The sequence below is a fragment of the Pristiophorus japonicus genome, chromosome 10 (genome assembly GCF_044704955.1).
Source record: "Pristiophorus japonicus isolate sPriJap1 chromosome 10, sPriJap1.hap1, whole genome shotgun sequence".
Classification (NCBI taxonomy): domain Eukaryota; kingdom Metazoa; phylum Chordata; class Chondrichthyes; family Pristiophoridae; genus Pristiophorus; species Pristiophorus japonicus.
The window spans coordinates 92724862-92738163 of NC_091986.1; the positions used below are offsets into that span (position 1 = coordinate 92724862).

Genomic DNA, 13302 nt, shown 5'->3' on the forward strand with positions numbered 1-13302 from the left:
GGCACTATATAAATACTAGTTGTTGTTGTTGAAACAGACAGAGTACTTCTATTTTTTTAAATCTTTGTGTGACATTGAAAAGGCAATATTTATGACTCATCCCAAGTTGCCACAGGGCAATAGAGTCTATCATATTGTGTGAGATGGCAATCGCATGCAGGCCATTGTGGGTAAACATAGAAACATAGAAAATAGGTGCAGGAGCAGGCCATTCAGGGTAGGGGTGAAGAACATCAGTGAACTAGTTGGGATTTTATGACAATCTAGCAGCTTTCATTATCATTTTCTAATCCTAGCCAACAAATTATCAAATTTATCGAATTCAATTTCAGTTGCCATGGAGTATTTGAACTCACAACCTCTGGGTTACAAGTAGTACCATAACCACTGGGCTACCATACCCCTCAAGCAAGCTTTGACTGAGTTTAGGACCTTGGCCAAGAGGGTCTGCTGTTGAAGACCATAGTCTGCATAGTGGTGTGCAGCTCTGTCAGAGGGTCATGCTGCACTGTATGGTGCAGACTGTGGTTTCCTCCATAGATGCCCCCAAATCTTTCATGCTCACGCTGCTTGGCGCACTTGCAAATTAATTTATAAATTGTTTATGTTGAGCTTCCAAACTGAATTTGTCGGCAGGCCCTTTGAGATCTAAATCCCCAGGATCCACATTTAAAGGAAACTTGAAGCTAGTTCTCCTGTCAAATTCTTCCTCACTCTTGCTCAGTGATTCACATAGTGTTCCCCTCGCAATGCAGCAGCTGAAGCACTCGATTGGATGCCAGTATAGAAGGGACTGGTGCAGGTGCTGTGAGGTGTTTTCTGAAGGACAAACATTGATCTTAGACACAACTGTGTACAATCAACATAATTCCCCCTCATGTTTTTAGAACAGTGATGTAATTGACTTTGTCTCTACACAGAGTTAATCAATATACAAGTGACTTATCGGAGGCCGTTGTGAACGATGTTTTGAAGCAGGCTTTCAAACTTTGGAGTGATGTTACTCCATTGACATTTACAAAATCAGAATCCATGGCAGACATTGAAATTACCTTTGTTTCTGGAGGTATGTTGAAACAATACAATTATCAGTAAAAACTGCAAATGCTGGCAATCAGAAATAAAAACAGAAAAAGCTGGAAGTACATAATAGACCGGTCAGCATCTGTAAACAGAAAAGACAGGTTGTGATGCTTCAGGTGTGTACCCTTCATTGATCTGAAGGCTAAGAGATAAAACAGGCCTTCAGTCTGATTAAAGGTACAGACCTGAAGCACTAACATTGTCTTTTTACAGCTGCTGATTGGTCAACTCTGTGTTTTCAGCAACTTTTATTTTATTTCACATGTTCAAACAAACTGTTACGATGTTTCCATCCTTAGCTGCCAATTATTCTTTACTGACGTATTTGTTCAATGTTTCTTGCTAGCGCATGGCGATGGTGCTCCATTTGATGGACCCTCTGGGACACTGGCCCATGCCTTTGCTCCTGCACCAGGCCTTGGAGGTGATGCTCATTTTGATGACGCTGAAACTTGGACAACAGGATCCACTGGTAAATGTTTCCACTTTTAATTAAAACTGAATAAGCTAAATTTCTCGCATCCTTGCTGAGGGAAGGCACCCTCTGCTGCATCTTCAAAAGTCATGGGCAGGTTGCTTGCCACCAGCATGGATTGACAATTTAGCAGAACAGCTAAACATATTGGGGACGAAATTGTGGGAAATTGGACACTTTTGCCTCAGAAATTGAGGGAGATGGTATCGAGGCACTCATGACCTCAGTGGGGTGCTGCAGGGTGCAATTACCAGAGCTGCACCCAATTTTAGCTGATTTTCATTCAGCGATAATCAGCCTCTTGCTTATTCCAGTTCTTAAAGAGGATGTCGTTTCAGGCAGCAACTGGTAATGTTCATATTTGCTGGAGTTGACTGAGAGCTGTAAGGAAGGCCTGTGATGGCTGCTCCAATGTCTCTTAGAAGGGCCATTTGATTCAATGACCTGGCATTGGAGACATTGGTGGGGGCAGTGGAGAGAAGGAGGGATGCACTGTTCCCGCCACCTGGGAGAAGGCCAATGTTGTGTAGGCATGCCTGTTTACTGTGTGATGTCTGTAACACTGTCATGCAACATAGAATGTACCCTTGTACTGTACACACCTTACCGGTACACTAGAGGGTGCTGTTGCTGGAGACCCAGGGGTTGCCTGCACATGGCAGGTATCCCAGTATAAAAAGGAACACACAGCTTGTTGTCAGCACCCAGGAGCTGCTAATAAAAGACTGCAGGTCTGCAGAGTTTAAGCACCATACCCTGCCTCGTGGAGTCATTACTAAAGGTGCCTACATACACTCCAGCCAATGCCACAGGTTTTTAGGACCATGTGAGTTGAGGTGTCCGCGGAGGTGTCAGCCAACACCGTGGTCGACAGAAGCCCAACACAGTGCCGGAAGAAATTCAATGACCTCAGTCAAGGTGAGAGGATGTTTGCACATCAGCCGCTGAGCCTCTATCTGTGCTCACTCTGCAAACCAGCACTTACCCAGAAAGCAACCAGCAGTACCTACTCACAGTCACAGCCTCATTTCATGCCTTGCCTACATTCACGGCTACTTAACCAGGGCGGGCATATCTACCCACATACATAACTGGACTCTTACTCACACAGATTCCTATCTTTTGCAGGCCAAGATGGCGGAGACGTCGATCCTGCTGGGGGCAACAACATTATATTTATCCCCTCTTCTTTTCCCACTTCACTTTTAAACCAGAAGACTTTATCACTTTACAGCTCCTCATACTGTCTGTCTTCCTTGTTCTATTCCTGCCCCCCTGCCCTCAGCTTAACATAACTCTTGTGCAATTTATGCTTTCAGATAAACATGCAGCAGATGAGCAGCCTATGCCTGAGTCACGAGGGAGAAGAAGAGGGGGATGAGGAGGGGGAGGAGGAGGAGGAGGAGCCGAGCACTGCATCTCTCACCCACAGGCAGCAGCTCAGATACAGGCACTACGTGGTCCTTAGAGGTTAGCTAAGTACAAGGGTCTGCACTGGGTGCTGCACCGGGGCCTAGTGGGCTGCAGCATGGTCAGGAGGAAAGGGAAGTTCGGGAGCAATCTCCCCGGAGGGTGAATTCACATGCTGCACAGGACTCGGATGAGGACCTCGATGGGGAGGCGTTCACACAAAGGATGTGATGTATGTAGCACTCAAATCACTGACCCCACACAGTCTGGTGTTGTAATAACTGCTGTGACCTTAGTCCTTTATTGTGTAACTCCAGAGTGCCTCTCAGGTGTGGTGGGCAGCCTTTTATACTCTGTCTTGCAGGTACTTTCGGGTCTCCCACCACGGCGCCCCTGTGGCACAGCATTTTAACTGTACATTAAATGTATTAAATGTACCTGAACAATTCATAACATCTCACTCCCCCCCCCAGTTCCAAAAGCACATTGCCGGAAACCTCGGCCTTGTTCATCCTGGTTGATTTGTGAGTGAGAGTCCATGACCATCCACTTCACTCTTCCCCCCCATGTAGAGATTATGCTTGCGATCCGATGCAAGCATGTGGTATTTGCAGTCCTTATATGAGTGATGAAGTACACAAGCATAACCTCCATTGGAAGGCAGATACACATAGACAGTACATTTGTATGGTACATATAGATGCATGGAAGAGTTATATCAAAAGGTTGCAGGTACACTGAATAGTTATTAAATCCCAGCTCTACTGGGTGAGGTACGGTGGCAGCATACAGCCCCTTTTTGCCCGAGGTAATGGGCTGTGCTGAGACAAGGTATCACAACTAGTGCGTTGCCTCTGTTCTCAGAAAATAGTTGCCTTTGCAGCTCATCTGCAGCCGCTGAACCATTGCATGAATCACATTAAATCGGAAATCGCATCAATCTATTGGTCATGTTAGTCACAGATCCATTAACCCTTTTACTTGTGCATTGTGATAGTAACTCTCTTCACCAATCATATCAATCATTTTAATCACAGTAATCATTTTAGCATCAAAATATTAACTTGTCATAAATCATGTCATCATACAAATCACAGCAATCATTTTGACTCACTCTTGCCCTTACAAAAGTCTCTTTGTGGGGACCGCCAACGGTGTAAGGCCCCTTTAAGACTCCCGGGTACATTTCCCTTTTAAGACACCATTTTGATTTTTCCTCGAGGGCTGCCGCCATTTTAGGTGCTCTGCTTGCCTTTCTCTGCAGAACTCTGCTGCCACGAGGCTCGCCACCATCTTGAGCTCGCTGTACTGAAGCCCTTGATCACTCGCACCTCGGAGATCTGCCCGTACTTGGAGAGCACTACTTCCGGGGCCTGCTCGTCTGTGTCGAGATTGAGACCGCCGATGAACAGCTTTCCTTCTTCGGACCCTTTTGTGAGGTTGGTTTGCTGGGTGTTTTCCCTGCTGGACTCTAGCCTGCTGCTGCCTAACGTTTCGCTCTCGACCCTCTCTCGATCCACCACACTTCGACTGCACCCGGGAGCCGCAACGCACCGGCCCCTGCACCGCCGCATCCTCCGGAGCATCCCACGGAGCTGACCTTTTTGCCCGGGAGCCGCCACGCACACGCACACGTCCTCCGGAACCGGCCTCTGCCTGCGGGCCGACGGTGCCTGCTGGAGCAGCCCGTCGAAGCCTTTCTCTCTCCTCCAGCTCGGTCGGTGCTGCTGCTTGTGAACATGGGGGACAGCGGTCTGTGGAGGACTGAAGTCTTCCCAGCTCCCACGGACCTTTCCCATCCATCTCCTGCTGAGTAGCATCGGCCCATCACCTGCAATGATCCACAAAGGTAAACCGTGCTTCTCGCCACCGTGAGATACCTGCACATCCGTTCTGCCAAGAACAGGTATCAGTTCCTTGGTGTAGGTGCGCAGCTTTGCCGTCACCGGGACCAGCTCTCCTTTGGTTTCAGTTGGTCATGAATGAGTTCAATCAGCTCCTCATATGACTTGTCCTTGGCACTCGTGGGTGCCAGCAAATCCCTGACGAGACGGTAAACCTCATCGCCACAACTGGACAGCAATATCGCCTTACGCTTCTCTCTCAGTGCGTTCATGTCCCCCATCAGGTCGTTTGCTATAATGTAGTACTCGAGCCTTTCCGTAAAGGCCTCCCAGTCATTACCCACTGTAAAATCCTTTAACGAGCCCAGAGTAACCATGGTTGAGTGAAGCTCGTCCGTGTCCTCGTCGCCAATTTGTGATGTATGTAGCATTCAAATCACTGACCCCACACAGTCTGGTGTTGTAGTAACTGCTGAGAACTTAGTCCTTTATTGTGTAACTCCAGAGTACCTCTCAGGTGTGGTGGGCAGCCTTTTATACTCTGTCTTGCAGGTACTTTCGGGTCTCCCACCATGGTGCCCGCTGTGGCACAACATTGTAACTGTACATTAAATGTACCTGGACAATACATAACAAAGGGTGATGGCCATGCACTCCAACATGATAGATGTAATGGCAAAGGTGCCCGAGAGCCTGTCAGAAGTGGTAAGGAGCATGGAGCAGTCTGCCTCCTGTATTATACAGCTCTGCACACACCATGGAGCCCATCATTGCCAGTTTGGAGATGATGATGGACTCCGAGAGATCCTGTGGATTCGGACCTCATGATGAATGTCATGGGCGATGTGGCAGCTTCAATTGCAGCACAGGTGGAAGCAACAAAGCATCTTAGTGCTGTAAAGCAGACAATGGTTGATGGCATGGAAGCTCAGACTGCTCTCATGCAGTCTCAGCTGGATGCCACGTGAGTTCCGACTGCTGCCAGTGCTACTGGGACCACTACAGTCCACCGGGGATTTCACGATATCGCAGCAACCCACCAAACTCTGTTCCAGAAGATTGATGTGGTTACTGAGGTGTTGCCACAGTGGCATGACAGCGGGTCAGTGGAGCAGGAATTTGCTGTGCTCTCTCAGGAGTTGGCGAGAGGCGGGAGTTCGGCGAGAGGCCTACAAAAGGCCCAGCGGGAGTTTGTGAGGCGGCGGCAGTCGGCAAGAGGCGGGAATTCGACGAGAGGCCTACAAAAGGCCCAGCGGGAGTTCGTGAGGCAGTGGCAGTCGGCGAGAGGCGGGAGTTCGTTGAGAGGCCTACAAAAGGCCCAGGGGGTGTTCGTGAGGTGGCGGCAGTCGGTGAGAGGCGGGAGTTCGGCGAGAGGCCTACAAAAGGCCCAGCAGGAGTTTGTGAGGCGGTGGCAGTCGGCAAGAGGCGGGAATTCGACGAGAGGCCTACAAAAGGCCCAGCGGGAGTTCGTGAGGCAGTGGCAGTCGGCGAGAGGCGGGAGTTCATTGAGAGGCCTACAAAAGGCCCAGCGGGAGTTCGTGAGTCCAGCTGGTGCAGCTGCAGTGGTGTGAGAAGGCAAAAAAGAAGTAGAAAGAAATTGAAAGGTGACATCCCCGCCAAGGGGGTAAGTGATTGGCTGGTGATTGGTAAGTAGCTTTTCGTTTTCTTTTCTTTATCAGTAAGTAACCTTTAGCATTGTTGTTGCCAAATTAAGTTAATCTAAGGGTTAAGTCAGGGCAGGACAGCTCAGACACCTGTTATGCTCCTCCTGTACTATGTGGGAAGTCAGGGACGCTTCCGGTGTCCCTGACGACTACATGTGCGGGAAGTGTATCCGCCTCCAGCTCCTGATGGACCGCATTGCAGCACTGGAGCTGCGGGTGGATTCACTCTGGAGCATCCACGATGCTGAGAATGACGTGAATAGCACATTTAGCGAGTTGGTCTTACCGCAGGAAAAGGGTACACAGCCAGATAGTAAATGGGTGACCAGCAGGAAGAGCAGTGCAAGGAAGGTAGTGCAGGGGTCCCCTGCCATTATCCCCCAGCAAAACAGATAACACCACTTTGGGTACTGTTGAGGGGGATGACTCATCAGCAGGGAGCAGCAGCAGTCAAGTTCATGGCACCATGGCTGGCTCTGCTGCACAGGAGGGCAGGAAAAAGAGTGGGAGAGCTATAGCGATAGGGGATTCGATCGTAAGGGGAATAGATAGGCGTTTCTGCGGCCGCAACCGAGACTCCAGGATGGTATGTTGCCTCAGCTGGTGCAAGGCTCAAGGATGTCTTGGAGCAGGTGCAGGACATTCTGAAAAGGGAGGGTGAACAGCCTGTTGTCGTGGTGCATATAGGTACCAATGATATAGGCAAAAAAACGGGATGAGGTCCTACGAGACGAATTTAGGAAGCTAGGAGCTAAATTAAAAAGTAGGACCTCAAAAGTAGTAATCTCAGGATTGCTATCAGTGCCACGTGCTAGTCAGAGTAGGAATCGCAGGATAGCTCAGATGAATACGTGGATTGAGGAGTGGTGCAGAAGGGAGGGATTCAAATTCCTGGGACATTGGAACTGGTTCTGGGGGAGGTGGGACCAGTATAAACTGGACGGTCTGCACCTGGGCAAGACCGGAACCAATGTCCTAGGAGGAATGTTTGCTAGTGCTGTTGGGGAGGAATTAAACTAACATGGCAGGGGGATGGGAACCTATGCAGGGAGACAGAGGGAAATAATATGTAGGCAGAAGTAAAAGATAGAAAGGAGAATAGTAAAAGTGGAGGGCAGAGAAACCCAAGGCAAAAAACAAAAATGGCTGCATTACAGCAAAATTCTAAAGGGGCAAAGTGTGTTCGAAAGACAAGCCTGAAGGCTCTGTGCCTCAATGCGAGGAGTATTCAGAATAAGGTGGACGAATTAACTGCGCAGACAGCAGTTAACGGATATGATGTAATTGGCATCACGGAGACATGGCTCCAGGGTGACCAAGGCTGGGAACTCAATATCCAGAGGTATCCCACATTTAGGAAGGATAGACAGAGAGGAAAAGTTGGCTAGGTGGCGTTGCTGGTTAAAGAAGAAATTAATGCAATAGTAAGGAGGGACATTAGCTTGGATGATGTGGAATCGGTATGGGTGGAGCTGCGGAATACCAAAGGGCAGAAAACGCTGGTGGGAATTGTGGACAGACCACCAAAGAGTAGTAGTGAGGTCGGGGACAGCATCAAACAAGAAATAAGGGATGTGTGCAATAAAGGTACAGCAGTTATCATGGGCGACTTTAATCTACATATTGATTGGGCTAACCAAACTGGTAGCAATGCGGTGGAGGAGGATTTCCTGGAGTGTATTAGGGATGGTTTTCTAGATCAATATGTCGATGAACCAACTAGAGAGCTGGCCATCCTTGACTGGGTAATGTGTAATGAGAAGGGACTAATTAGCAATCTTGTTGTGCAAGGTCCCTTGGGGAAGAGTGATCATAATATGGTAGAATTCTTTATTAAGATGGAGAGTGACACAGTTAATTCAGAAACTAGGGTCCTGAACTTAAGGAAAGGTAACTTCGATGGTTTGAGGCGTGAATTGGCTAGAATAGACTGGCAAAGGATACTTAAAGGGTTGACGGTGGATAGGCAATGGCAAATATTTAAAGATCACATGGATGAACTTCAGCAATTGTACATCCCTGTCTGGAGTAAAAAGAAAACGGGGAAGGTGGCTTACCATGATTAACAAGGGAAATTAAGGATAGTGTTAAAGCTAAGGAAGAGGCATATAAATTGGCTAGAAAAAGCAACAAACCTGAGGACTGGGAGAAATTTAGAATTCAACAGAGGAGGACTAAGGGTTTAATTAAGAGGGGGAAAATAGAGTACGAGAGGAAGCTTGCAGGGAACATAAAAACTGACTGCAAAAACTTCTATAAATATGTGAAGAGAAAAAGATTATTGACAACAAACGTAGGTCCCTTGCAGTCGGATTCAGGTGAATTTATAATGGGAACAAAGAAATGGCAGACCAATTGAACCAATACTTCGGTTCTGTCTTCACGAAGGAAGACACAAATAACCTTTCGAATGTACTAGGGGACAGTGGGTCTAGTGAGAAGCAGGAACTGAAGGATATCCTTATTAGGTGGGAAATTGTGTTCGGGAAATTGATGGGATTGAAGGCCAATAGATCCCGGGGCCTGATAGTCTGCATCCCAGAGTACTTAAGGAAGTGGCCCTAGAAATAGTGGATGCATTGATGATCATTTTCCAACAATCTATCGACTCTGGATCAGTAGCTATGGACTGGAGGGTAGCTAATGTAACACCACTTTTTTAAAAAGGAGGGAGAGAGAAAACGGGTAATTATAGATCGGTTAGCCTGACATCAGTAGTGGGGAAAATGTTGGAATCAATCATTAAGGATGAAATAGCAGCGCATTTAGAAAGCAGTGACAGGATCGGACTCAGTCAGCATGGATTTATGAAAGGGAAATCATGCTTGACGAATCTTCTGGAATTTTTTGAGGATGTAACTAGCAGAGTGGACAAGGGAGAACCAGTGGATGTGGTGTATTTGGACTTTCAAAAGGCTTTTGACAAGGTTCCGCACAAAAGATTGGTGTGCAAAATCAAAGCGCATGCTATTGGGGGTAATGTACTGACGTGGATAGAGAACTGGTTGGCAGACAGGAAGCAGAGAGTCGGGATAAACGGGTCCTTTTCAGAATGTCAGGCAGTGACTAGTGGAGTGCCGCAGGGCTCAATGCTGGGACCCCAGCTCTTTACAATACACATTAATGATTTCGATGAATGAATTGAGTGTAATATCTCCAAGTTTGCAGATGACACTTAACTGGGTGGCAGTGTGAGCTGTGAGGAGGACGCTAAGAGGCTGCAGGGTCACTTGGACAGGTTAGGTGAGTGGGTAAATGCATGGCAGATGCAGTATAATGTGGATAAATGTGAGGTTATCCATTTTGGGGGCAAAAACACGAAGGCAGAATATTATCTGAATGGTGGCAGATTAGGAAAAGGGGAGGTGCAACGACACCTGGGTGTCATGGTTCATCAGTCACTGAAAGTGAGCATGCAGGTACAGCGGGCGGTGAAGAAGGCAAATGGTATGTTGGCCTTCATAGCTAGGGGATTTAAGTATAGGAACAAGGCGGTCTTTCTGCAGTTGTACAGGGCCTTAGTGAGGCCCCACCTGAAATATTGTGTTCAGTTTTGGTCTCCTAATCTGAGGAAGGACATTTTTGTTATTGAGGGAGTGCAGCGAAGGTTCACCAGACTGATTCCCGGGATGGCAGGACTGACATATGAGGAAAGACTGGATCGACTGGGCCTGTATTCACTGGAGTTTAGAAAGATGAGAGAGGATCTCATGGAAACATATAAAATTCTGACGGGACTGGACAGGTTAGATGCGGGAAGAATGTTCCCGATGTTGAGGAAGTCCAGAACCAGGGGACATAGTCTTAGGATAAGGGGTAAGCCATTTAGGACTGAGATGAGGAGAAACCTCTTCACTCAGAGAGTTGTTAACCTGTGGAATTCCCTGCCGCAGAGAGTTTTTGATGCCAGTTCATTGGATATATTCAAGAGGGAGTTAGATCGGGCCCTTCCTGCTAAGGGGATCAAGGGGTATGGAGAGAAAGCAGGAAAGGGGTCCTGAGGGAATGATCAGCCATGATCTTATTGAATGGTGGTGCAGGCTCGAAGGGTCGAATGGCCTACTCCTGCACCTATTTTCTATGTTTCTTCTATGTTTCTAGGATGACAACATTCCTAAACCCACAACTGCCACACCACTTTTTCACTTGTCGCTGCCTGTAACACAGCCAGCCCAGACTGCCGCCACCCAGCCTGAGTTGGTACAGTCTACAGCCGGGCCTTCCAGGCCCAGAGCTGGTTGAGGGCATCCTGCAAGGCCATCTATAGTCTTTGGACCGGACACACAGCGGAGGAGTATTAAAATACGTCAGCAACAGAGGGGATATAATGAAATGCACAAGGGTGATGAATAAATACACATTTAAACATTTTATTGTTGTTTGATAAATGTTGATTAGAATGGTTAATGTTTGGTGTTGTCTCTCATTTCAGTATTGGGGCTTTGGTATTGAAAGACAAATTGATGTAGTGAGGGGGACGTCCAGAAGAACCGGGAAATGAGTTGGAAAACAGTGGAAGTGAGCTGTGTTGAGACGGTCGTGGACCTCCCTTGCAGGATTACGATGGACTCGCTGCCTATTCCATCACAGCTGTTGCCGCTCCTGCTCCTCCTCATCCTCCTGCTGTTGCTCCGCCCCCTGCTCCTCCTGGTCCTCCTCCTGAGGTGGTATGGTTATGCCTGGTGGCAATGGCCGTGCCATCATGATGGCCAGGTTGTGCAGCATGCAGCAGACAATGACAAATAGGGACACCCGCTCAGTCGAGTACTGGCGGACTCCTTCCAAGCGGTCAAGGCAGCGGAACTGTTGCTTTAGCACTCGAATGGTCTGCTCGATGATGTTCCTGGTGATGGCATGGCTCTCATTATATGAATGCTGGGCAGGAGTGGTGAGGTTGTGGTGGGAAGTCATGAGCCAGGTGGATAGCGGATAGCCCTTGCCTCCGAGCAGCCAACCGTAAGGTTCATTTGGGGACTGGAACAGAACTGGCACAGGATGAAGGCATAGTAGGCATTGATGGTGTGTATTCTGCGTGTGTGGTCACACACCAACTGGACATTCAATGAGTGGTAGCCTTTGCGGTTATGGAAGATCTCAGGATTGTGATGCGGTGTCCTCAAAGCCACATGGGTGCAGTCAATAGCACCCTGCCCCATGGGGAAGCCCGTTATCCTGCCAAAGCCACATGCACACTTGTGCTGCTTCTCTCTGCTCATGGGGAAGGAAATGCAGTTCCTCCTCCTTCTGTACAGAGCATCTGTGACCTCGCTGATGGAGCAATGGACAGCAAACTGGGAGATGTTGGATATGTCCCCTATTGCTTCCTGGGAAAATCCATTGGCATAGAAATTGAGCGTGATGGTGGCCTTGACTGCCACTGAGAGAGCTGTCCGTCCTCACCCTAGTTTGAGGCTCGAGGTCTGGTTGAAGCAGATGGCAGAGCTCTATGATCACATCCTTGCTGAAACACAGCCTTCACACACTGCTCCTCAGTGACATTTATGTAGGAGAACTGCTGCTGCAATACCCTGTTCTGCTGTAAGGCCACCTGTTGCCAGCCCTGTGGCCCCTTCTTCCTCTGGCAACATGTTGCTGTGGTTCTCCCTGTCCTGCTGCCTCTGGTTCTCCCTGTCCTGCTGCCTGTCTTTGTCTTTGCCTCTCCTTGTTCTCTGCTCCATAGGCCTCTCCCTGGAATTTTCCCTGTGGTGCTACCTCTCTTTGGCCCTGATATTGCTGGCCTTACCGCCCACTGCCGCCTGCTGCCGCCAACTGCCGCCGAGCATTGCTACCGTTTTCCTCTCTCTCCCAGTTTCCACTTGGGCTGGAGTGGGCGGGAGGGGAGCATCGCCGGGAACCGCCTGCTGATGTTCTCTAGCGGCCAAGTAGCATAAGTGGCCTCCCACCTGCCGAGATGCCAGATTGGTGCAGACAGGAGTTGGCAGGAGTCGGCGCCAGCAGGGGGAAGGACTGTTGCGTGGAGGCTGTTCAAATCCTGACAGTAGGTATGAAGACATGAAAGAAAATGTCAGTGAACATCTTTAAAAATATTTTTTTACTGCAACTTACCTGAATGGGGTCCCCTGAAGGTGTTCCGGTGTGTTTTATTTGTTAATGTTTTTTACTTTTCAGAGTTCCCCCTCCCTGGGCCTGGCTCCATCCTCAGTGGCACTTTGGCGGCAAGCTCATTTGCCATCGACATTGAGAGCTCGCGCCCACTACCGCCCAGATTGACGGCGTAAGCCGTTATTTTGCCATCGGGTGGTATTGCCACCTCTTTTAGAGGAATCTTCTAGGCAAAGTACCACCCGGTCTCTCGGTGGCCATTGGCGGTCCTTTGGGCGGCAAATGGACGGGTCTTGCAGCTCATGAAAACTGGGACCATAGTCTTTGCCTTTCTCTCTCCCTCTCTCTATGCCTTTCTTTCTCTAATTGGTTTGCCTTTCCAGAAGAAGGTGTAAACACCACCTTGTTCCATGAGCTGGTCTGCCCGCCGGGTCTCGCTTAGGGCGGTGATGTCGACATCGAAGCGTCTATGTTCCCGGGCAACTATGGCGGTGCGGCATTCCAGTCTGTCGCTGTCACATGCACGCTGGTGCTGCTTCTCCCTGGTTGTGGGGAAAGAAATGTAGTCACACCTTCTTCTGTACAGAGCATCTGTGACCATGCGGATGAAGCAATGGATGGCAAACTGGGAGATTTGGAGATGGCTGCTGTCACTCCCTGGAAGGATCCATTGACGTAGAGATTCCTTGACTGCCACTCAGAGAGCTGACCTTATCCTGGTCTGAGGCACGAGGTTTGTTTGCAGCAGATGGCAGAGCACTGT

The 13302-nt window shown here is 48.7% G+C and overlaps 1 protein-coding gene across 3 annotated transcripts in view; it reads left to right on the plus strand.

The window, feature by feature from the left end:
- Positions 1 to 2258: 2258 nt before the first annotated feature.
- Positions 2259 to 13302, plus strand: part of LOC139274769 (macrophage metalloelastase-like) — a 67191-nt gene continuing 56147 nt past the window's right edge. Inside the window, exons 1-2 of one of the 3 annotated variants that reach the window (XM_070891455.1) lie at positions 2259 to 2476; positions 2878 to 3028. In XM_070891455.1, the coding sequence (XP_070747556.1) occupies positions 2462 to 2476; positions 2878 to 3028 (166 nt within the window). In that variant the 5' untranslated portion in view covers positions 2259 to 2461. Of the gene's footprint in view, positions 2477 to 2877; positions 3029 to 4202; positions 4818 to 13302 lie in introns of those variants that run through there. The other 2 variants (XM_070891454.1, XM_070891456.1) reach the window with 2 other exon arrangements.